Source organism: Helicoverpa armigera, chromosome 11 (assembly GCF_030705265.1).
Source record: "Helicoverpa armigera isolate CAAS_96S chromosome 11, ASM3070526v1, whole genome shotgun sequence".
Classification (NCBI taxonomy): Eukaryota; Metazoa; Arthropoda; class Insecta; order Lepidoptera; family Noctuidae; genus Helicoverpa; species Helicoverpa armigera.
This window is the reverse complement of record NC_087130.1, coordinates 10,583,842-10,606,802: the sequence shown is the minus strand read 5'-3', so window position 1 is coordinate 10,606,802 and position 22,961 is coordinate 10,583,842. Positions and strand designations below refer to the sequence as shown.

Genomic DNA, 22,961 nt, shown 5'->3' with positions numbered 1-22,961 from the left:
GAAATAACTTTTATCTACAATAGTTTGTACTTGTATAAAAAAATGAGTCGCGCGCGAGAAAACTATCGGTTTATAACTTTCCGTTCTAACCACGGCAATTTTGTTTCTTGATTTCTGAACGTACAGTCTGGTCGTCGTTATCACTGTCATGTCATTTTGATGATAATGTTGACGTTGATGTTTGATGACAAAAATTGTAGACGGATTTGCTTCTGCAATACAAAATATTATATTTTCAATGTTTAATATTAAGTATTCCATAATAATTTCCTGATTATGGACAAATATGATACATCACAAATCACAGAGTTTCCTCGTTACGAACCGGAGTCCTCTCAGAGTGGTGTGTCAACGTTCTTTAATAAATTATGGAAGTTTCCAATATTTTCTCCGAGCGATACAGCTGAGCAAAATAAAGCGATGAGCGACGGCAAAGACGCCCCTCAAGCTGAGGATGAAAGGCAAGAATATGATGTGGGGAAACCAGAGACGGGATCATACGCTGTAGAGCTGGAAGGAAGGAGTTTACCTAACGTTCTAAGGAGAATAAGCAGTCTTATTGCCTTGGGATCTAACGTAAGTAGAATTTATTTAGTTCCTCTATTGAAATTATAAAAAAATATTTTCTATTATCAAGGCTGCACACTGACCGAATTTTACTCAGTACTTGTAAACAAAGAATAACAAAGCACAATAAATATAAATACCTATCATATGTTAGCAAAAACTAATTGTGTTGACCTCACTTACCTACCACACTATAAACTTAATAAAGGATAGGCCTTGATAAAGGTTCAAATACTTAGTTATCGCAAGTATGCATAATGTAAATTGTGTTTATCTTTATTGTGAGATACATGTACAATTGAAAATAAAAATACAAATATTTAATAGAATTAAATAAATGATATATTTTTATCAACTTGCACAGTGGCACAAAATTAAACTTAAATAAAATATATATTTTTATTTATCAACTTGCAGAGTGGTACAAAATATGCAGATACCGAGCTGGCTCGGTACTGGATGCCAGATGATATATCACGGGAGTGTTACGAATGTGCCACGAGGTTTAGTACACTAAGAAGAAGACATCATTGCCGTGTTTGCGGTCAGATATTCTGTTCTAGGTGTTGCAGCCAACGGGTACCAGGTAATGTACATTCTTTAAGACAGTGCATATGCATTTATATGTTACTAGTTTTTCATATGATATCCAGTTTTACATACTCTAGAATCTATGTTGGTTGTTTAGAAAACTGCTGAATATATGTTCATGGGCTATTGGTAGATACCAATATAAGGAGTAAGCTACACAGAAGTAAATCCTTTTAAATGACCATTAATTAAAGCACAAATATAATAAAACTAATTTATTCAAAAAGATTGCATAGCTTCTCGTATTAAACCCATAAAATAGTGAATTTAAACAATATTCCATTAACTTAGGGCACATATTTGGCTGTGCTGGTGGATTGCGAGTTTGCAATTACTGCTGCAATGTGGTGCTGAGTTATCTCAAGGAGAATGACATGACGGGAGAAATACCTCCCGATTTGAGGACTTTGCAGGAGAACTTACAGGTTGGTTCAACTTTATAACAGAAACATTTAGTTGTTTAGTTATTTTAGATATTTGATTGAGCTGAAGCTGAAGCGGAAAATGACCATCCGTTATGCTTATTCTTGCGTGCAGCTGGCATTTATAGTTTATAAGTTCTGTTGTCAAAAAGTAGCAGGGCCACTCTCTGTCTCCAATTGGTTCAGCCATTACAGCGTGAAAGCATAACAGAGAAATAAACTTACTTTTGCATCTATTATGTAGGTAAGGATTATTTCACATTTTATGATGAAATAAATTATAATATTACATCAGGTAAAATTCCCGGAGAACAAATCCCAGCAAGCGAGCAAGTTGCGTGACAACTTCATGTTCGCTCGAGAACAAGAGGAACGCTGTGAAACGCGCACTTCTCATAAGGAGGCTTTACATGATGTCTTCAGACAACTCACCTTCACGCTGCCTACGCAGCAGCACAGGTAATGTACGGTTCCCGCCAAATAACTTTGCATTTGTAAAGTTAATCATTGACTCCTCGTACAAACTTTGTCCGAAGTTGGCCACTAATGACTTTATGATGGTCAAAATTACTATTAGTCAAATGCCTAACTTCAGAAATGCAAATGATGTTGATGAAAGCTTATTATACGTCATCGGCGAATCGCTAGGGTGGTTGTTACGGACTGTTACAAAATGATTATTATTTGAAGGTATCGTCTCGTCCGCTACAATGGAGTATGGCGCGGTTGTGATATTCTCCAATGGGTGATGGACAACACTAACAACAAAACTAGGTAAGGAATATCAGTAAAATGTGTCGTATTGGTTAAGACATAAAGCCTTTTTTCAGTCGTCAAACATGGACACGATCAACGAATGAGTTCCGATCTCTTTTTCAGAGCGCAGGCAACATTAGTATGCCAAAATCTATTAAGCGCAGGTTATATGGAAAGTATGACGGAACTGCCTCAATTTGCAGACTATGCACTGTATAAACCTTTAATCTTACCACCAAGGGCCACAGATGAAGAGGACGAATCACGTAAGAGTTGCTATGGTTTTTCATAAATTATATGTTCCAATTATGAATTTATTTGTATTGGTGTGAGTAGTTAAGGGTGTTAATTATCTGTATTGATCGAAGGTATTTTCTTTTCATAGCCGAGGAATCAACGAGGTTGGTTGAAAGTGTGTCGTCATACTGCCTAGATCTAAATCTTGGGGAGAATTCTGCAAGGCTGATCAAAACAGCTAAAGCAGGTAAGCAATAATCCATCTTATTATAACAGCATAAAGTTTAAATTTAATTTCGGTAGTAATTTTTGAAGTAATTTTTCAGAAAGGAAATCTTCATCTAGCGAAGAAGAGGCTCCAGTTATGGAACAAAATGAAGGTATTTTTTTTTATATTATGTTAGGCCAGAAAACAAAATAGTGGATACATTTTACAATTGGATCTTAAAAACTTTTCTGGTTGCAGAATTTTATGCAATCTCTCCAACGCATTCGATCAAGTTAACCATGATATGCCTGATTGATAGATAAGTGACAACGAAATTTTTTGTAATTGTTTTATCTTTGTTCATTCGTTACTTTCACATAGACAGCATAAAAAACCAAAGATTTGATTTTTGTCGTCATTTGGGGCATCAGCAAAGAAGGAGTGCCTCAGGGTTCGATACTGGGTCCCTATTTATTTATAGATTGACGTTTTTTTTCACTTCTAGGGACAACAGAAGCGCGGAACATATGCAAAGCTATCGTGGTGTCAGGTGAAGAGCACCTGCGGCTGCTGATGCGGCAGTGCTTAGCTCGGCATGCGCTGCCGGCCGCCTGGGCGCAAGTGCTGTACCCGCTGTGCCTGCACGCCGCAGACACCATCGTGCTAGGTACGTGCTCATAGGTACAGGTATGGAGCACCTGCGGCTGCTGATGCGGCAGTGCTTAGCTCGGCATGCGCTGCCGGCCGCCTGGGCGCAAGTGCTGTACCCGCTGTGCCTGCACGCCGCAGACACCATCGTGCTAGGTACGTGCTCATAGGTACAGGTATGGAGCACCTGCGGCTGCTGATGCGGCAGTGCTTAGCTCGGCATGCGCTGCCGGCCGCCTGGGCGCAAGTGCTGTACCCGCTGTGCCTGCACGCCGCAGACACCATCGTGCTAGGTACGTGCTCATAGGTACAGGTATGGAGCACCTGCGGCTGCTGATGCGGCAGTGCTTAGCTCGGCATGCGCTGCCGGCCGCCTGGGCGCAAGTGCTGTACCCGCTGTGCCTGCACGCCGCAGACACCATCGTGCTAGGTACGTGCTCATAGGTACAGGTATGGAGCACCTGCGGCTGCTGATGCGGCAGTGCTTAGCTCGGCATGCGCTGCCGGCCGCCTGGGCGCAAGTGCTGTACCCGCTGTGCCTGCACGCCGCAGACACCATCGTGCTAGGTACGTGCTCATAGGTACAGGTATGGAGCACCTGCGGCTGCTGATGCGGCAGTGCTTAGCTCGGCATGCGCTGCCGGCCGCCTGGGCGCAAGTGCTGTACCCGCTGTGCCTGCACGCCGCAGACACCATCGTGCTAGGTACGTGCTCATAGGTACAGGTATGGAGCACCTGCGGCTGCTGATGCGGCAGTGCTTAGCTCGGCATGCGCTGCCGGCCGCCTGGGCGCAAGTGCTGTACCCGCTGTGCCTGCACGCCGCAGACACCATCGTGCTAGGTACGTGCTCATAGGTACAGGTATGGAGCACCTGCGGCTGCTGATGCGGCAGTGCTTAGCTCGGCATGCGCTGCCGGCCGCCTGGGCGCAAGTGCTGTACCCGCTGTGCCTGCACGCCGCAGACACCATCGTGCTAGGTACGTGCTCATAGGTACAGGTATGGAGCACCTGCGGCTGCTGATGCGGCAGTGCTTAGCTCGGCATGCGCTGCCGGCCGCCTGGGCGCAAGTGCTGTACCCGCTGTGCCTGCACGCCGCAGACACCATCGTGCTAGGTACGTGCTCATAGGTACAGGTATGGAGCACCTGCGGCTGCTGATGCAGCAGTGCCCGTGCTGAACTTATGCTCTAAAATACAATGTTTAACCCCTCGTGACAGGTTACCCTCTCAGAATCACTTTCTTCCTCAAAATGTCCATCCATTACATAGGTACGATATTTGGTCTGATGAAAGGCAGCATGAAGTCTAGCCGTCATTGGGAGATCGAATTTGACCCAACTATTTTAGACACCCTTGGTTGATTGCCGTCTACTTATCCATGCAACACACCAACCCCAGCTCAAATTTTACTATCCATCTCAATATAAGCTAGATTTTTTCCGTAATACAGACGTGAACAGCAACGACATAGATGTACGAAACTACGTGCAAGTGAAGAAGGTGCCGGGCGGTACGATGCGCGACAGCTGCGTCGTGCAAGGCGTCGTGCTCACTAAGAATGTCGCTCACAGGGGCATGCCTCAACAGATATCGAACCCCACTATATTGCTGTTGGATTGTTCGATAGCGTATCAACGAGTTGAGGGCAAGCTAACTTCGCTGGAACCGGTGTTGATGCAGGTTAGTGGAAAAGATGTTACTTCAAACATTTTTTGTTAGGTACTTGATAATCTTCTACCGATATCTTAGCGAGTACTAATCCCAATTGACTATGCAATATACGTACAGTGTCCTTAAAATATCTGTGCATTCCAATAGCTAACTTCAGACTCGCTGTTTCATATCTCACTATCCAATACACTAACGGCCATTCCCAATATTCTGTTTGTCGATTTGCTTATTAGAGATAGGACATTGACATTACTTGTATTTGGCTAATGTCATAATTCTCTCTAGGCAGCAAACTAATAGATAGAATGGGCAGGGACGTAATCATATGACGTGTACACAGGAGCGCGAATACCTCGTACGTTGCGCGGCCCGCATTAGCGCATTAAGGCCTCGCGTCGTCCTCGTGCGAGGCGCTGCAGCACGCGGCGTGCAGGACGCGCTGCGCCGCGCCGGCGTGGCACTGGCCGCACACGTGAGGCCTAACGCCCTCGCACGTGCGGCGAGAGCTACGAGGGCCGACCCCCTCGCGTCTATAGATGCGAGGGTCGGCATGCCACGGCTGGGGACTTGTAATAACTTCTATGTTAAAAATTGTGAGTATAATTTTTTTATCGAAATGTACATATTTTTTATACTTATTTTTATGTTAGGTAAATACTGTAGTAAATGAGTAATTTCGTATGTATCAGTTTTTCTATACAGTTCGGCTACAACTGTTTTAATATTGTCTTTCCGAAAGCTCAGCTGAAAGATGTAAATTAGATACCTATAAAGAGGCTGAATGCACCCAAAACACTCTTTGTCTCGCGTCCGTAAATACGTACGAGAAAGAGAGAGAAGCCGGGTGACGCGACGTTCGTAACATATTATTTCCATTAACATTTTTCAAAATTTTCAATCTGTATTCCATGGTCATGAATATTGTCGTTTGTCGACAGATTCCAGTAAAACGCTAATGGTTCTCGAAGGGTGTGCTGAACCAAATCTAGCTTGTTGCATTCTACTGCGAGGTGCATCATTACAAGAGCTAGTTAGAGTGAAAAAAGTTGTCAAATTCATGCTGCTAGCTTGTTATAACTGGAAACTAGAAAAAGCATTTCTAGGAGACATTGAAGCTATCCTGCCAGAACCAGGCATGACGTTTGACGATGATGTTAACGAACCAGACATTACCAAAGATGACGGAGCAAAAACTGATATTACAAACAACGATACTCAAAATACTGAAACAGAAAAAGATACTGAAAGTCGTCAAGACTCGTTTAACGAAGAATCTAGAAAGAGTAACGAAACTGACAGCAATGAATCTTCGAGATCTGACAATATATTTACTAACTCGAATGTTAAAGATAATGCGAAAAGTGATAAAGACGATACTAATATTAAGGAAGACACAAATAATAAAGAAGGTAGTCAAAATGAGGTTAACCATAAGAATTCTGTTGAAGATGATCCATTGCAGAATACGAAGTTATTTGCTCGTAAAACTGACAGTGACAAGACGTTGAGTTGTGGTGTGCCTATCAGAGATTTTAGTGATCCATTGCGTGCTACGCTGTCGGTTGATGATGACGTTTTCTTACCTAAGGAGGAAGCTAAGCTGAAAGCCGATACGCATACCGATCGGTAAGTTTATGTTTGAAATATAATAGGTAATCTAAATTGCAAACACATCGTGTCTACTACTGAACACACTCTTGGATACCTTCACCATCTTCATAGCATTTTTTTGGGACTTGAAGAGAATGTGAATCTGAATAAGTACTGTTTCATGAAATTTTATGCTGTGATTCATTTAAAGTCAAGCTTAAAAGAAGGAAGAGGTTCTCAATTCTTAAGTGGCTATTTTCGAGTTTGTCCATAGCTTTGATCCATACTATATACTATGTTTATGTTTTTGGTCAAAAAACATTGTCAAGTAATTGCAACATTGCCAATTTTGTGCACAGTCCATTTGAGCGGCATATGACTGGTCTTCGTACTTCTCATTACCTTTACAGCTGGTCAACAGACGACGTAGTGCTGTCAATGTCTCCGAACATGATAATCCCGGCGCCGTACCTGGAGACGGAGGCGGGGCGGCGCTGCGGGCTGCGCGGGCAGTTCCCCGCGCCGCTGCTCCCCGCGCCCGCGCCGCACACGCCGCGCCCGCCACGACACGAGCACAGGCCCACGCACGACCAGACGGAGCTCAAGGTAACGTGGGAACAAGGACGGAGGCAGGTGCTGTGTGCTGCTAAGCCACTCGGTTAGGACTACGCACTCACAGAGTAAGCTAAAGGTAACTAAAACAATGTTGAAAGTCGTCGTTTCTATCGAAAGACGTCCACTCCTGGACGAAAGCCTCTTCTTGGGATCTTTAGCAACCTGCATCCGTCGTCGGAGATCGCTACGACACGAGCAGAGGACCACACACGAGCAGAGAGAGCTAAAGGTAACTCTAGAACACTGTTTAAAAGTCGTCAATTCATCGTTTATTCAAATTAGGCTGATATATCAGCACTTCTCGAACGTCAAAAACAAAAGGCAGCCTCCAAAATGTCCCCCCCTTCACCACTTTCTATGTGTTTTTGCTGGGAAGAAGTGGCGCAACAAACTCCCCAGTAAAACATGTCCTCCTATGGACAGACGTTTTCTCCAAGGATCGCCACTTTGCTCGATCTTCAGCTACCCGTATCCACAGCCAGGGGGCGCCACGACACTCGCTGAGAGTCACAGAGAGGACTTAAGGTAACGTCGGTACAGGAAAAACTGAAAACTGGGGAGGACTAGAAATCTGCCACTCTGGTACACGACGTTAGGTTACTTTCTATTTGTCATTTTGATAGATTTAATCGCATTGATTCGAAATCATCAGCATCTATCTGCCTTAAAATGCATGTTATTAATATGGCGATATAGTACTTGTTAGAAGAGATGATAGAAAATTGAGATGACAATAAGAGTTTATTTCAGGAGCTCCATCCATTCGCTACGATGGCTATAGCGGCGCCGGCCGACGACCCGACACTCAAAGCCGCACTCGCGAACTACCGCGCCACCGGCTGTCGACTTGATAACGATAAACATAAACGTGAGTTTATATCCCCTTAACTCTGTATTTTTTTTTCATGTTTCATCTATGAATTTGTGACTTCAAAATACTTCGGCAGAAATAGTTGCTTACTTGATACACACGTGCATGCATCAAACTAAACCATTAATCTTTCACCCAAAGTTATCCAGCTTATTTGCGTTAAATGGATAGAGCTATCAGAGCAGAAATGATGCGTCCCACTACTGCAGTTACGCACAAGCTTAACAATATTTACGAAACAGTTTTCGGTTAGACTCAGACAACTTTACATATGTCCAATAAAGAGGGCATTTGCGTTTTTATGTATTGCATTTACACTGTAAAACTTATAGAACAAACTCCTTAGGAAGACATTACTTATTGTCCCAATTATCATACCCAGTCTTAAAAATTTTCACATGGGGTCTATGTAATTTCAGCTCAATGTCCCCTCTACAAACCGTCAGTACTAAAGAAAGTAAAGGAACCAGAACAGGACGCTAGCGATAAGCCGAGCGACAACGAACCGCTCGACCCTCTAGCGCCCGAGAACCATCAGCAACTGAGCCTGTTGTTGTACAGCTTCAGCAACAAGTCCGCTAATGTGCCTGACTTCTGTGTTAATCCCTGGTAAGTACATATATAAGCCGAGCGACAACGAACCGCTCGACCCTCTAGCGCCGAGAACCATCAGCAACTGAGCCTGTTGTTGTACAGCTTCAGCAACAAGTCCGCTAATGTGCCTGACTTCTGTGTTAATCCCTGGTAAGTACATATATAAGCCGAGCGACAACGAACCGCTCGACCCTCTAGCGCCGAGAACCATCAGCAACTGAGCCTGTTGTTGTACAGCTTCAGCAACAAGTCCGCTAATGTGCCTGACTTCTGTGTTAATCCCTGGTAAGTACATATATAAGCCGAGCGACAACGAACCGCTCGACCCTCTAGCGCCGAGAACCATCAGCAACTGAGCCTGTTGTTGTACAGCTTCAGCAACAAGTCCGCTAATGTGCCTGACTTCTGTGTTAATCCCTGGTAAGTACATATATAAGCCGAGCGACAACGAACCGCTCGACCCTCTAGCGCCGAGAACCATCAGCAACTGAGCCTGTTGTTGTACAGCTTCAGCAACAAGTCCGCTAATGTGCCTGACTTCTGTGTTAATCCCTGGTAAGTACATATATAAGCCGAGCGACAACGAACCGCTCGACCCTCTAGCGCCCGAGAACCATCAGCAACTGAGCCTGTTGTTGTACAGCTTCAGCAACAAGTCCGCTAATGTGCCTGACTTCTGTGTTAATCCCTGGTAAGTACATATATAAGCCGAGCGACAACGAACCGCTCGACCCTCTAGCGCCGAGAACCATCAGCAACTGAGCCTGTTGTTGTACAGCTTCAGCAACAAGTCCGCTAATGTGCCTGACTTCTGTGTTAATCCCTGGTAAGTACATATATAAGCCGAGCGACAACGAACCGCTCGACCCTCTAGCGCCGAGAACCATCAGCAACTGAGCCTGTTGTTGTACAGCTTCAGCAACAAGTCCGCTAATGTGCCTGACTTCTGTGTTAATCCCTGGTAAGTACATATATAAGCCGAGCGACAACGAACCGCTCGACCCTCTAGCGCCGAGAACCATCAGCAACTGAGCCTGTTGTTGTACAGCTTCAGCAACAAGTCCGCTAATGTGCCTGACTTCTGTGTTAATCCCTGGTAAGTACATATATAAGCCGAGCGACAACGAACCGCTCGACCCTCTAGCGCCCGAGAACCATCAGCAACTGAGCCTGTTGTTGTACAGCTTCAGCAACAAGTCCGCTAATGTGCCTGACTTCTGTGTTAATCCCTGGTAAGTACGTTATTTACTGAAGAAGGTGAAGGAACTAGAAGAAGATTTTTTCTCCATATTTTCGCAATTCTATGTTCTGATGAATGGAGTTTAGGTGTGAGAGCAATTAGTAAGTAGCAAGTAGAACAATTGTGCGTACCAATTGTCAGTGGTATTGAAGCAAGAATTCAAATCTGGCAAATATACGAAAATTGTCCTAAAAATGTTAAAGTGGTGGAAAGAGAAGTATTTTCGGGGGTATAAAATGGTTTTGCAACTCTCTTATCTCCCTCAAGTCTTAATTATTTACTGTCTACTGTTAAAAAGATTAACATCAGTTTTAAACTCCAGGATAGTGACAATGGAGATGTACGGTCGTCACGACATATCTCTGGGCGCGTTCTTAGAGAAGTACTGTTTCAACGGCGACTACAAGTGCACATCGCCCAACTGTAATGTGCCCATGAACCAACATGTTAGAAGGTATGTCACTTTTGGCACTTTTTTGGTAATAATTTTATATATTTGTCTCGGAAATCTAAGGTCCGTAGAAAATATATTACATAAATATTGTAACACCACTATTAGGCCCAAGTTCACCGACGTCAGTTTAAACTAAACAGTTGTTTAAGTCAAACAAAATCGTGCTTGTTTAAAAAATACGCTTTATCTAAATTGCTGGCTGTCGTGGTTTTTGCTCAAATGATTAAAGTGTATTTTTACTGGAAAGTGTATTGTGATGTAAACTATCGATATTTAGATTCGTGCACGGCGATGTGTGCATCACTATAACGTGCAACACCATCGGACACAGCAACGTCGACAAAATCAGGGAGGAGCAGAGCAAACAGGTACGTCACTATTATAAGAATTGCATTTTTTTAATTATAATTTTTTCAATAACATTTGGTGAATTTGCTTACTGCATTTTTTTTGGAACTCAGCTGCATACAGTTGGACTGGAAGACGACACCAACATATTATTATGTAGTTGGGAAACGGCTCGGAAGATGATAGGTATATTTTTTTGAAATACGGGAATATATCCCTTTTAAATGTTAGCATTGTATAATGTTTGTGACTGACTACAAAAAAACAATGTAGGTGTACTTATGCATTCGAAGAGCACTGTCCAACGCGCAATCCATACGTGTTCGAAATTTAAAATCAAGCATTCTAAAGCCTCCAGTACACATTGGCCCAAGCGTGACCAATAGGTACACATATGTACATGGGGTATTGGTGTATGTTGGCGTGCATTCGACGAGTTGTCTTTTTTTTGGGCACACATCAAAGGAATTTTGGTCCAGCGTAGCCTGTGGTGTTTACACAAATATAGTAGTAGTCATAAAGTAAATAGTGTAGTATAAAAATAAATAGCCGCAGCCGTTATTACTTCGACCTCCATCGCAAGTGGTTTGCTAGGTTGCCAGGCAGCAATAAGCCATGCGCCAATCTGTGAACACCATTTGATTGTGGTCTACAATATAATTGTGCATTGCTAAGCTTGTCAACACAGGCCAATGTATACTGGGTGCTCTCGGTGCGTGCGTTCGAAGTTTAAAATCGTGCCCTATATATAGGTGATGTTCTGGTCGCGCTGCGAGCAGTGCGGCTGGAGCGGGGCTGCGCGGCGGGTGTCGCGCGCGGCGCTGGGCCTGTCTCTCGGCGCCTACGTGCGCGCGCGGGCGCAGGCGGCGCGCTACGTGCGCGCGTGCCCGCATCCGCTGCACGCGCATGCTCATGCCTTCGTGCATCACCTTACTACGGCCTGCTTTAGGTCAGTCAGCCCTGAAAAAAGGTTCAGTGTTTGACAAAAACTAATTCTCAATGTCAAATCATTTATTTTATTTCGGCATTTACAAACACTTATGAACGTCAAAACTATAAATAAGTTTGATTCTACTTGCGCATTCCAAAAGTTGCTTCCTTTGAAGAAGAACGGGTAAAAAACTCCCAAGCTGGGAAGATATTTTTAGCGTTGAAAATTTCAGTGGTCAACTGTTTAGATTATGATGATTTTAATTGATTAGAGTAAATATGAGACGCAATATAAAACGTTGCGTGATTACGTTAACACTGCAATTAAAATATCATAGAAATACTTATGAAATAATATTTATTTTTTATTTAAATTATAAGTCAATACAATACCCAACTGTAGTGTCGTAAATAGCTGACTCCATTTTTTTAAAAATAAACAGTACAAAATCTTTGCAATACTAAACTTACAGCAGTACTTTAAATTCACAAACTAATATCGATAGTATTTTATCGACATTGACTTACATGCTGAAATGTTACGTCCCTACAGGTACAGCAAAATAACGCCGTACGAGATCCAACTACCGCCCGATATGATATCTATAAACTACGACACCAAACAAATGAGGGACAGTCTCATCTCACAACTAAATGAACTCGTGCAAAAAGGTTGGTTCATTACTCCATAGTACAGTTGAAAACCATCATCATCCTCCTGCCTTATCCTACTAATATTATAAACGCGAAAGTTTGTATGTATGGATGTATGGATGTTTGTTACTCTTTCACGCAAAAACTACTGAATGGATTTTAATGAAACTTTACAATAATATAGCTTATACATCAGAATAACACATAGGCTATAATTTGTAAACATATTGTTCGAAATACTAAACCTGCGCAGACGAAGTCGCGGGCACCAGCTAGTCTATACTAATATTATAAAGCTGAAGAGTTTGTTTGTTTGTTTGAACGCGCTAATCTCAGGAACTACTGGTCCGATTTGAAAATTTCTTTCAGTGTTAGATAGCCCATTTATCGAGGAAGGCTATAGGCTACTTTTTATGGTGCGGTGCGGGAAGTAGTTTCCACGGGATGCGGGTGAAACCGCTGGCAGAAGCTAGTCCGAAATAAAGTAGAGAATCGATAGTAAAAAAAGGAATTCTTTCTACATGACCATCATCGAAATTTTATATAAATAAATATGTAGATATATGAATTATCACCTGTGTTCGACATGACCCATCCCTATGGTATCGATAAAATTATGCTATTTTTCAATCTTCAAGTTCAAGCTTTAGATCCTCTTCTTTTTATCAGTTTTATTTATCATTGTAGAAATATTTTAGATTTTATTTAAAAAATGGCTTCTTTCTCATACTTTTTAAAAGAAAAATCAATGTTTCGTTTATAGGGTTCCGTACCCAAAGGGTAAAACGGGACTTTATTGTTTTCGCTCCTCTGTCCGTCCGTCCGTCCGTCCGTCCGTCCGTCTGTCACCAGGCTGTATCTCATGAACCGTGATAGTTAGAGAGTTGAAATTTTCACACATGATGTATTTCTGTTGCCGCTATAACAACAAATACACTAGAAACTGCAAACTAGAATAAAATAAATATTTTGGGAGGCCCATACAACAAACGTGATTTTTTTGCTCATTTTCTAAATAATGGTACGGAACCCTTCCTGCGCGATTCCAACTCGCTCTTGGCCGGTTTTTTAACTATATCTCTACCATACAACATTAAGTTTGTGTATAATATTTTGCAATTTTCAGGTCATGAGATTTTCAGCGGTCTATCCGACGGTGATGCGGATAAAGATTACCAAAGCTTCAAGCAGCACATGGAACAAATACACCTCGCGTTAACTTCAGCTAGCCTGCAAGAGAACAACACTACCGCTGGTGAGGGAATTTAGGCTTTATGGCGTTTGCAATAGAGATTGAAATGCAATGTTGGGTTGTGACTTGTGGGGGTGAAATATCACGGTTGAATATTGTATGAATTGTTTTTTTAAGATATGAGAAATAAGTGATCAAATCGCCATCTCCAGATATTTCAAAAAGTTTGATTTGTATAAAAATGTTTATTTTACCAGTAATGTCTTCGGTAGCATGATAATCAAAAATGCTCATACTGGGGTTTATCTGAGGCAAAATACAATAGAATAATTAAGCATATTTAAATAAAACTTTAAAATTAAATAACATCTCTAATACTAAAGGAGATCATTCAAGTCTCGAACAATTTGTACCCAAAAATGAAAGTGCCGGCCAAAAGAAAAAAATAGTAGATTCTTGTAGAGAATAATGCCCTGAAGATTTTTTACTATTACAAGAATCGTCTACAATTAACCCCCCGTCTGCTATTTGACTTTGAAAATACCAAAAAATCTCACAATGTTTGGAGCATTACACAACGGCCCCAAACTGGAGAAGGCAGCCGCTGCCTTCAAAGGACTCCTGCCCAACCTGGGAATCAAATGACTTGGGCTGTGGGGAAGTCAGACACTTACTGATTAAAACCCATCATGGAGAAACCAGGGTTGCGGTAATTCTTGCGAACAATCCCGCAGCCTCAATAGGCTTTGTCCCCGCTAAAAATATCGTACGATTCTTGTCGAGAATGTCCTGAAGATATTTTACTAATATAAGAAACATCTTCGTTTAACCCCCAGACTGCTATTTGAGTTAAAAGTGTGACCGTGAATAAAAAATCTATACTTGAATGTTACGGGAAATAATGTCCACAGTATTTTTTTAACGAATCGAACGAATTTAATCGAACGTCTACGATATACCCCCCCTCCTGCTACACCGAGTAGACTTACTGATTTAAACCCATCATTTTCCTTCTGATAATGTACCAGGGCCGCGGTAACTCTTTCGAACAATCCCGCAGCCCTGGCAGGTTCTGACCCTGGTGGGCCCCACTGGGGTTTGTTGACTGTCTGAGGAGGGCTTGACTTGTCAACGCTCGCCGCCGAAACGGACCTGTTGTCTCCAAGGAAACGAAGGGACGATAAGCCTCCCTAAACTCACCGCCCACAAACCGACGTCTACGGTGCAGGGAGTCTTCTCGACACCCAACGCGCGTGGTGACACGTCTACCTCAGCAGATGGGATGAGAGGCGCGAACTCTCAGTTATAGCACTGCCTCCTTTTCTGGCATGCTGCGCAGAAGGAGACGAAGGCATCCCATTCCTCCTCGCCCCTATAGATTTTCCTTTGGCTCATAGTGCCTCTGTCTCCTTGGAAACAGCAGGTGTCGGTGGCGTGCATTGTTCACGCCCCTCTCAGAGAATCAGTAAACACCAGGCGACCCCCAAAACCTGGCGGGGCTTCGGGGTTCGAAAGAGTTACCGCGGCCCTGCAGCATGGTCAGAAGGAACACAACAATCAGTAACAGGCTCCTCGGTGTAGCAGGAGGGAGGGGGGGGGGGTATATCGTAGACGTTTGATTTGTTAAAAAAAAAACTGTGGACGTTATTTGCCGTAACATTCAAGTATAGATTTTTTATTCACGGTTCTACCTTTAAACTCTAACAGCAGCCTGGGGGTTAACCGAAGACGTTCCTTATAATAGTAAAAAATCTTCAGGGTATCCTCGACAAGAATCGTACGATATTTTTGCGGGGACAAGGCCTATCGGGGCTGCGGGATTGTTCGAAAGAATTAATAATAAATAATGCCGTCCACGGCCAAATTCGGCCACGGCGCTGTTCTCATTTTAAGGAGTTCAGCCAGCTGCGCAGGACATATTATAGTGCACGAGCATTTGCGCAGACACAGGTGCACTCCCTATTCCTTCACTCTCATCACCCGATGGGACGGCAATCCGACACGACCGGAGAGAGATCAGGTGCAGGATCGACATTTACGTGCTCTCCGATGCACGGGTGAATCAATCACCAACTTCCAGACTGGCTGGGGCTGCTTTGTGAAAGTTTAAGAAAACCCACAAAGCGATTTCGGCCCGACCCAGGAATCGAACCCGAGACCTCGAGCACAGCAGCCGCGCTTGCAACCACTAGACCAACGAGGCAGTCTAAAGAATCGAATGAGTCGAAAGAATTACCGCGGCTCTGGCTACCCCATGATGGGTTTTAGTCAGTAGGAGTCTGACTTCCCCACAGCGAGAGGGGAGTCATTTGATGACTTCCCAGGTTAGGTAGGAGTCCTTTGAAGGCAGCGGCTGCCTTCTCCAGTTTGGGGCCGTAATGCAATGTTCCAAACATTGTGAAATTTTTTGGTATTTTCAAAGTCAAATAGCAGCCGGGGGGTTAATTGTAGACGATTCTTGTAATAGTAAAAAATGTTCAGGGCATTATTCTCTACAAGAATATATTATTTTTTTACTCTGGCCGGCACTTTCAGTTTTGGGTACGAAATGGATGATCTCCTTTTAAGTGAAATAAAAAAAAATAGGTTATAATGTAAGGTTGTATTTCAGGTGTAGTACGTAGTCTGTGGAGTGTGTCAGATCGCATCATCACGGGAGAGAAGATGCTGCGAGATGCACAAGACAAATGGTCCAGCCCGCCCGCTAAGACTAAACCACAGCCTGAAAACGCCGGTAACTTATTATATTTTTACCTACCTTTTAATATTCAAATTTTATTCAGTTTCTTCTCTGTGATCTGGCAAATAATAATGCATTTATGATACATTTTGGACATGATTTACTTCTTTTAGATAGACAATCTATACTAATATTATAAAGATGAAGAGTTTGTTTGTTTGTTTGTTTGAACGCGCTAATCTCAGGAACTACTGGTACGGTTTGAAAATTTCTTTCAGTTTTAGATAGCCCATTTATCGAGGAAGACTATAGGCTACTTTTTATCCCGGTACGGGAAGTAGTTCCCACGGGATGCGGGTAAAACCGCTGGCAGAAGCTAGTTTGAGTATAAACACTAAGCAATTATTATGTTTTGCAGTTGAAGATAAATCTGATCTCGACGACTCTTCAGGCGATGACGGCAGTAAAGAAAACTCAGGTATGACTGAAATTCAATTATGTATATGATACTCGATGAATCTTTATAGTCATGTTTGTACTGAATCAAATGTTTCTATATTATAGGTACAACATATTTGTTCAACTCGGATAACAACAAGGACTCGGAAAAAGAACATACAGGTGACATAATAAGCTACATTGTTTTTAATAAAAAAATATTCATAACAAATAAAGTCATTTCATTAGTTCATATGTATAAAGATGTATATTTAATCTTAGGCACGGAAGAAGATGAGGAAAAAGGCGACAAAAAGACGGTTCGGCAGATTTTGTCGCAACTGCTGTCCAATAATCAACCAGCTAATCAGGTGAGACTCAATACATAACCATGTACAAATTAAATTACCGGATTAAAATCACAATCAATACAACTAAAAGAATTTCTGTAAAAATAAAATAACTTAAAAACAATGTAGGACCTAGCATTCAGCCCTGTGGTACTCCCATAGTTGATAAAGTTACGGTAGTTCATTTTCCATTAGAACCAAGTTTATGAATGCCCAAAACTGTATATATATTATGTATCTTAAGGCTCTATCCTTAAGATACGGAGTACAGAATAGTTCATTACTTTACATTATTATTAAATTCTCCATTAAAGTTACCTTGAAAAAATTGCAAATTGTACTGTATGCGTATTTTCTAGGGTTTTTGATTTACTTATAGAAATTTAGCATCTTTGGTAAGCAAATTATCGACAGATAGATATACAAGGTGTTGATTTGCATTTGTGCCATACTTCAGGAAGAGGACATAAAATACGTAAATAATCGATTGGAATTACAGTAGACGGGAAATAGCTAATATGTACGTACTACTTTTTTTGTCATTGTAAAGTCGTAGTATTTCAGAAGTAACCCAATTTTATGAATGAAAATTATGAAGGATCGTTGCGTATTTTGTGTTTGCGTTTGTTTGAGGGCACAGCATGATTTTAAGGCCAGTAACACACGCGCCAAGTTTAAAATACGGCTAGATGACATTGAAGGAATTCTGAAAAAAGTTAAAAAAAATTTTTTTTTGTTGATTTGGGTCGAGAATCAGTAGCATAATTACGTCCTTGAATATGGCACGGATGCAAATGAACAGCTTGTATATTGGGACAGATTAGGAACGGGCGTTAGAAATAACTGTTGCTTGTTTTACTATTAGTTTTCTTTTATTTACAGAGGTGATTTAACTAATGATTTTTTTTTCACTATGTAAGTTATTATTGTTGTACTAGAGCGGCATGGTGCTGTGCAGCGGCGTGGTGCCGGTAGCAGTCCGGGCAGGCTCGCTGGGCTCCGTGATCGCCGCCACGCTCGCCTCGCTCACCTACCTCACCTACCGACGCACGCAGCAGCGCCACAAGTATATACCTACCTCACTATATAGCGAGCGTCAAGGGTTATCATACTTGTAACTCAGGATTTTACAACTCTCCTCGAGATTGCAAATATAATAAAACTTTAGGTTTTTTAAAATCTTCTATCAAATAACAGATTATATTTAAAGATTTCTTATTATGATTTAGTGTTGTGTAAGTGCGATTTTGTAACGCGTGACCGAGATCCGCTGTGTATACCTCTATATTTTTACCGTTCGCGAAAAAATCTCATTTCAATAAAAACTAGTCCTCTTCTCCGGATTTTTTTTTTACCTACAAGACTATACTCGGAAGTCACGATTTGATGCCGCATGGCAACCCATTTCTGAGCGATTAATTTATTTTATTTGAAAGCAAAATTTATACCACACTTATTGTAACAATGTAAAAAATAGTGAATAACCAATAACGTTTTGTATTTTGTAGCACTCAAACGGAACAAGAAGAAAATGAGAACACGAATTCAACAGGCAAGGAGAAAACCGATGGAGACAAGTCGAAAGTGGCCAAGTCTAATGATCATGTTGAAGTACTGCTCAAGGTAAGGAGTAGAGGAATATTCATCGTCGTTTGAGGATCGCAGTATTCGCAGTATCTTTGGGATGTTGGGTGTTTCTTAGGGAAAAGTGGGAATCATTTTGTAGATTCTGAAGTCTTGACCTTTTATAACTTGACAAAACTTATTTTTACTAAAAACTTATTTGTTGAAGGTTGAAGAATGAATTTTTTTTTTTAAAGCATGGAATCAATGAAGATATACAATTCTATTGATTTCTAACATTAATACCAACTAGGTATTGGTAATCTGGTTAAAATAGGTATTAGTTATGGTTGGTATCTGTGGTATTATTTGGCTATATGGTTCACCTGCAAAATTAACAACATATCTAATTGATTTCACCCGCAGGACGGTCTAGTATGTCGCGTGTACTACGCGTCTCAGTTCCAGCGTCTCCGTCATCAGCTGCTGTCGCCCCTCAGCGCTGAACATCATTGCAGCTGCAACGATGACGCTAAAGACAGAATTGATAGTAACCATAGTGAGTCATTGTAATATTAAATAACCAAAATTCCTGTCAATGTTGGGAAAAAATAGAAAAAAGCTCACTCTCTTTCCCGTATGTATTAGTCAAATAAACTGCGCTGGAAGCCGCATCAGAATCGGTTCACCCAAACGTGAGATTATAGCGCACAAATACATACCAATTGACATAAAAGTCAAACTAAAAACCTCCTTTTTTTTAATCGGTTTAGAAGAAATATAATGTTTGATAACATTACATTATTTATCAAACGGGCAAAAATTAATTGACCGTACGACTGATTCTTACATACGACCATCGTCAACAGGATCATAAGTCCATGACGGCTTACATGGCCATTGTCATCAGTAACTCATAATGCGCCTGATCTCTTTCCGGTGGTGTCGGGTTGCCGTCCCATCGGGTTATGAGAGTGAAGGAATAGTGAGTGCACCTGTGTCTGCGCAAATGCTCGTGCACTATAATATGTCCTGCGCAGCTGGCTGATCTCCTTAAAAATGAGAACAGCCGCCGTGGCCGAAATCGGCAGCGGACGCCATTAACTCATAATTAAAGTTTATTTATCTTTACTAGTAACTTATAACAAAGTTAATTACAGAAGGTCTGTGTGAGATAGAAGAGGGCTTCATTCGTTCACTCGCGCACTGCGTCCCGTGGGCAGCGCGAGGCGGCAAGTCCGGATCTACCTTCTGTAAGACTAAAGGTGAGTCAATTCTATGAACATTATTTCGGCTTAAAATACAGTTTTTTTTTTTTCAAAAAAATATATTCAAAGACTGGTTTTTGAATAAATTTAAAACAAAGAATAAAGGAGCACAAAATATGTTTAATAACTGTATATTGCCGATGGTGGATATTTCCTATGTATTATTTATTTTCTAGTCCTCCGTCTTTTGTTTTTTCCCATGACGATGGTAACTACCTGTATTGTTCACATAAAATTACTTTTATATAAGTTGTTTTTCATGTTCATTAAAAATATAATATTTTGTACACTAATATAACATTAATTTTTAATAATTTGTGTAAATTGTTCAGATGATAGATACGTGCTGAAAGAGATGACGAAGCCGGAATGGCAGCAGTTCTTAGACTTTGCACCACATTACTTCGGATACGTCAACAACTGCCGGCAGAATAAACTGCCTAGCTTATTGGGTAAGTTTGGATTACTGGATGCTAAAATGTTATATAAAATGTTGATTTATGGACGCCCATAACTTCAAAAAAATAAAAGTAGGTAGAAAACGTAATAAGGGCTATGTAGTTTGACCTGGTGAGCGAATCATTGTTGTAATAAAACTCACACAAAAAGCACGGTCCGCTCCGGTAAAACGTTCCATGGCGAATGAAATCCGAAAGACCGTTGGTGCTACCCCCGCACCCCGCGCGCCATTTGAATTTTATTCGAAATTTAAATTTTAAAAGACTTTTGGGACACCCAGTTGTAATAGTATGCTATTCATTTATTTAAGTATGTGTTGCTGGGGAGTTTGATGCGCCACCTCTTCTTCCCAGCAAAATTACGTAAGTGGTGAAGGGTGGGCTTTTTGGGGGCTATCTTTTGCAAATTCTGGACGTTCGTTTTGCAGCCAAGTTTGAATTAACGATTTTTGATTTTGATTTAATCTTTCATTCCCCAGCCCGCATCCTCGGCGTATACAGCGTAGGCGGGGCGGGTAACGGCGTCCTAGTGATGGAGAACGTGTGGTACGGCTGCAGCGGCGCCGCCACGCGCTTCGACCTGAAGGGCTCGTCGCGCCACCGCCTCGCGCCGCTCGCGCCACAAGCTGCTAACGCCGTGCTCATGGACGAGAACCTGCTTAATTGTATGTCACTTATGGACACACTGACACAATAATAAATGGTCACTTAAGCCATTCCGTTGACAGAATTTTATAAAAATCTGTCGCTGAGGAATGACTTAAGTAATCATTAAATGTCTCTGAGTGGGGGGAGGGGAGTTTGTTAGTTAACTTACTATGCAATTTTCTTGTCGGGTCGGGGATAGATTTGCCCTTGGAAAATGACTGTGGGCACATCTAACCGATATTGATATAAATTCGTATAAGGGAAGACCATAAGCGATTATGTAGACAACAGTACAATAGGGTATACATACTTAGGGAAATCACATATGGAATACAGGGTAATATATGGCGTATGTAATGTATAGAAAGAGTACACAACGGAGTACATAAAGGAGTTCCTAAAAAAGTGTACACTTCAGTAGATCCATCACCGCTCCAGGTCAAATAATAATAGGTGTAATAGGCCCCGTTGAGCTGCGCGAACATGAGTTGATTTTTATTAATTGATACAAAAATATTCTGGTCCAGTTTCACTAACTTAAATTGTAAACCTTTTCATATCATCTACGACATCTACCATAATAATGAATCCACTTCGCAGTGCGTTGGGAGAGTCCCCTGTATATCCAGTCTCACACGGCGAGCGTCCTGTTCGCGGCCGTCGAGCGAGACACACACTTCCTCACCTCACACACTGTGATGGACTACTCGTTACTGCTCGGCGTCGACGGGAACACGCTCGTGCTTGGCATTATTGGTTAGTATACATTGTTTAACTATATTTCAGTCATTGGCAATAAGTAATGCTCAGGATTTTGGAGGCAGCTGGAAATGTTCAAACCGTTGATTTGATAATTTGCATTCGTCACTTCTGCGGTGTTTTTTGTGTACCGTCAAAAATACCGACTAAGCAATATACCGAGCAAAACATGGCAAACATAAGAAGCGATGAAATGTGAATATTTTTTTCCGAATTTTCTTCTATTTTTGTATTTAATAGATTTATTTAATCTACTTTAAAAATATATTTCGGACTAAAATTCTACCTCTCACACAGATTACATCAGAACATTTACCTGGGATAAGAAGCTGGAACACTTAGTGAAAAAGAACCTCGGTTCAGGGCAGCCCACCGTGGTGTCTCCCGAACAATACAAGAGTCGGTTCTGCAGCGCCACCAAGAAGTACTTCCTGCAGTGCCCCGCACATTGGGACCATTTGTACAACACTATACATGGGTAGACTCGGGGGTCGGTTGTAACAAGCTTACGTCCATTTGTACGTTCTGGTTTGTATACGAAGAATTATTTTAGGACAAAAATTATATCAATGTGTTTTATTGTTCAGTTTTGTCATCAATTTTAATTGAAATATATATCACGTTTAGGTTACATCATAATTTTTGAAGGCAAGTGGCTGCAAGTCTCCTGTATAAGAATGACAGCTTAATTATATTAACCGGTCACAAAATGTGAGGTCTCCAGGCAGCTTATGAAGAAATATTACATAACATTATAAATATGAATTCAGAACACTATTTACATAGATGATGTGGTAAATTAAATCGAATATCAAACAAATTATGCAGATTGTAATAAAAACATTACTGTTTTTTTTTATTTTGTACATGGTACAATATCAGATTTTTTAAATGATACCCAGTGAATTTCACATCTGGTTAACATTTTGCTAGCGAAATGTTTGTGTAGTCTGGCCTTATAAATATTGTGTACATATTCTTCCGAATTGTAATATATTTACAAATATATAATAATAACTTTAACCTGTTCTGTTGATCTGAATGTGCAATAAAAGTGCAAAACTCACAAAGATATTATTTGTAATTAAATAAATAAATTAGCAAAATTATGTTAGAAATAAAAAGCCTGCGCTTAGCGAATAAGAAAGTATTAATATAATTTATACAACACACATACATTCCTTGTTCCAGAATAAATCATATTTGAA

At 41.4% G+C, this 22,961-nt stretch overlaps 1 protein-coding gene across 1 annotated transcript; it reads left to right on the top strand.

Annotated features, from left to right (window-relative positions):
• The first annotated feature begins 16 nt into the window (after window positions 1-16).
• Window positions 17-22,927, top strand: LOC110375498 (1-phosphatidylinositol 3-phosphate 5-kinase). Its single transcript, XM_064037035.1, has 32 exons — window positions 17-576; window positions 985-1,153; window positions 1,450-1,583; window positions 1,876-2,039; window positions 2,271-2,354; window positions 2,460-2,602; window positions 2,722-2,820; window positions 2,900-2,953; window positions 3,287-3,448; window positions 4,881-5,110; window positions 5,442-5,694; window positions 6,040-6,727; window positions 7,102-7,297; window positions 8,057-8,174; window positions 8,597-8,786; window positions 10,334-10,465; window positions 10,743-10,833; window positions 11,566-11,762; window positions 12,297-12,415; window positions 13,524-13,652; window positions 16,201-16,323; window positions 16,688-16,747; window positions 16,834-16,890; window positions 16,990-17,078; window positions 17,996-18,123; window positions 18,566-18,680; window positions 19,047-19,179; window positions 19,781-19,885; window positions 20,221-20,340; window positions 20,826-21,011; window positions 21,595-21,750; window positions 22,051-22,927. The coding sequence occupies exons 1-32, from the start codon at window positions 277-279 to the stop codon at window positions 22,233-22,235; spliced, it is 5,109 nt and encodes a 1,702-aa protein (XP_063893105.1). The 5' UTR covers window positions 17-276; the 3' UTR covers window positions 22,236-22,927.
• Window positions 22,928-22,961: the final 34 nt, after the last annotated feature.

Excerpts from the sequence above, each read along its gene's own strand:
- LOC110375498 (XM_064037035.1), top strand. The coding sequence starts at position 277 with ATGGACAAATATGATACATCACAAATCACAGAGTTTCCTCGTTACGAA. Across the intron at positions 577-984 it reads TTATTGCCTTGGGATCTAAC|AGTGGTACAAAATATGCAGA; the intron begins GTAAGTAGAATT and ends ATCAACTTGCAG. Across the intron at positions 19,180-19,780 it reads CAGAATTGATAGTAACCATA|AAGGTCTGTGTGAGATAGAA; the intron begins GTGAGTCATTGT and ends AGTTAATTACAG.